Here is a 1059-nt window from a genome sequence, read left to right on the forward strand (position 1 = left end):
TTGCCCCATATCCTATAATTTTGGCCTTTATAAAATCCTCAAGCATGGTTAATAATTATCAAACCTTGTTATGAGTTTCTCAATATGTTTAATTCCCTTTATTATTTTTATATAAATAATAGAAATTAGAAATTGGTAAAGAAATTTCTGTCACAGAAAAGATTTGTTCCATTAAAAAGCCAGATATTCTCCATCAGATAAATCTCCTCAACCATGTCTGAAACATGTTTTAAATACATTCTACTCCCATCATCACCAGATATGCAAATACAAGCGTCAGGGTTGGATATCACTCTATTTATGAGATGTGATGGACTCTGTTAAACTTTGGAGAACAGAGAAGATCCCAATACAATCCACACACACAATGTTCTCTACATCTCTACTGCTCCTGCTGGCAGCTGCTTCCTGTGAGTGCTTTACCAAATTCATTAATTTACTAAAATAACAATAAATGTGCAGCATATATTGTGTGAGATATCACCATGTGTTTTCCTCCACAGATGTGCATGGTGTTGAACTGACTCAGCCTGCTTCCATGACAGTCCAGCCAGGCCAGAGTCTCTCCATCAACTGCAAGGTTTCATATTCAGTTACCAGCTATGGTACAGCTTGGATCCGACAACCTGCAGGAAAAGCTCTGGAGTGGATTGGATACATCTATAGCGGTGGTAGTACATATTACAGTGACAAACTGAAAAATAAGTTCAGCATCTCCAGAGACACTGCTACTAACACAATAACAATTCGAGGACAGAATCTGCAAACTGAAGACACAGCTGTGTATTACTGTGCAAGATACACAGTGACACAGAATAGTGGATTCTCCTTACAAAAACTTTGAGACATGTTAGAGACATCCTCTCAGTGTGACTAATAAACCATCTCAGTCAAACTTTTACTTTATTCCACTGGAATGAAGCTTCAACTTCAGCTTGTGTCATTTCAAACACACAAAAAGTAATATCCATCAAATAATTGCATACAAATTATGCTTAGTGGTCATTTTGAACGTTTATTATTTGTTTCACTTTACAGAATATTTAATGAACAGTCAAA

General features: G+C 36.3%; 1 gene segment (V, D, J or C); it reads left to right on the plus strand.

The window, feature by feature from the left end:
• Positions 1 to 337: 337 nt before the first annotated feature.
• On the plus strand, positions 338 to 844 carry LOC108277748 (Ig heavy chain V region 5A-like). The segment is given in 2 exon segments: positions 338 to 410; positions 504 to 844. Coding segments are annotated over 2 exon segments (384 nt in total).
• The last annotated feature ends 215 nt before the right edge of the window (positions 845 to 1059 follow it).

Source organism: Ictalurus punctatus, chromosome 2, assembly GCF_001660625.3.
Source record: "Ictalurus punctatus breed USDA103 chromosome 2, Coco_2.0, whole genome shotgun sequence".
NCBI classification, from domain to species: Eukaryota; Metazoa; Chordata; class Actinopteri; order Siluriformes; family Ictaluridae; genus Ictalurus; species Ictalurus punctatus.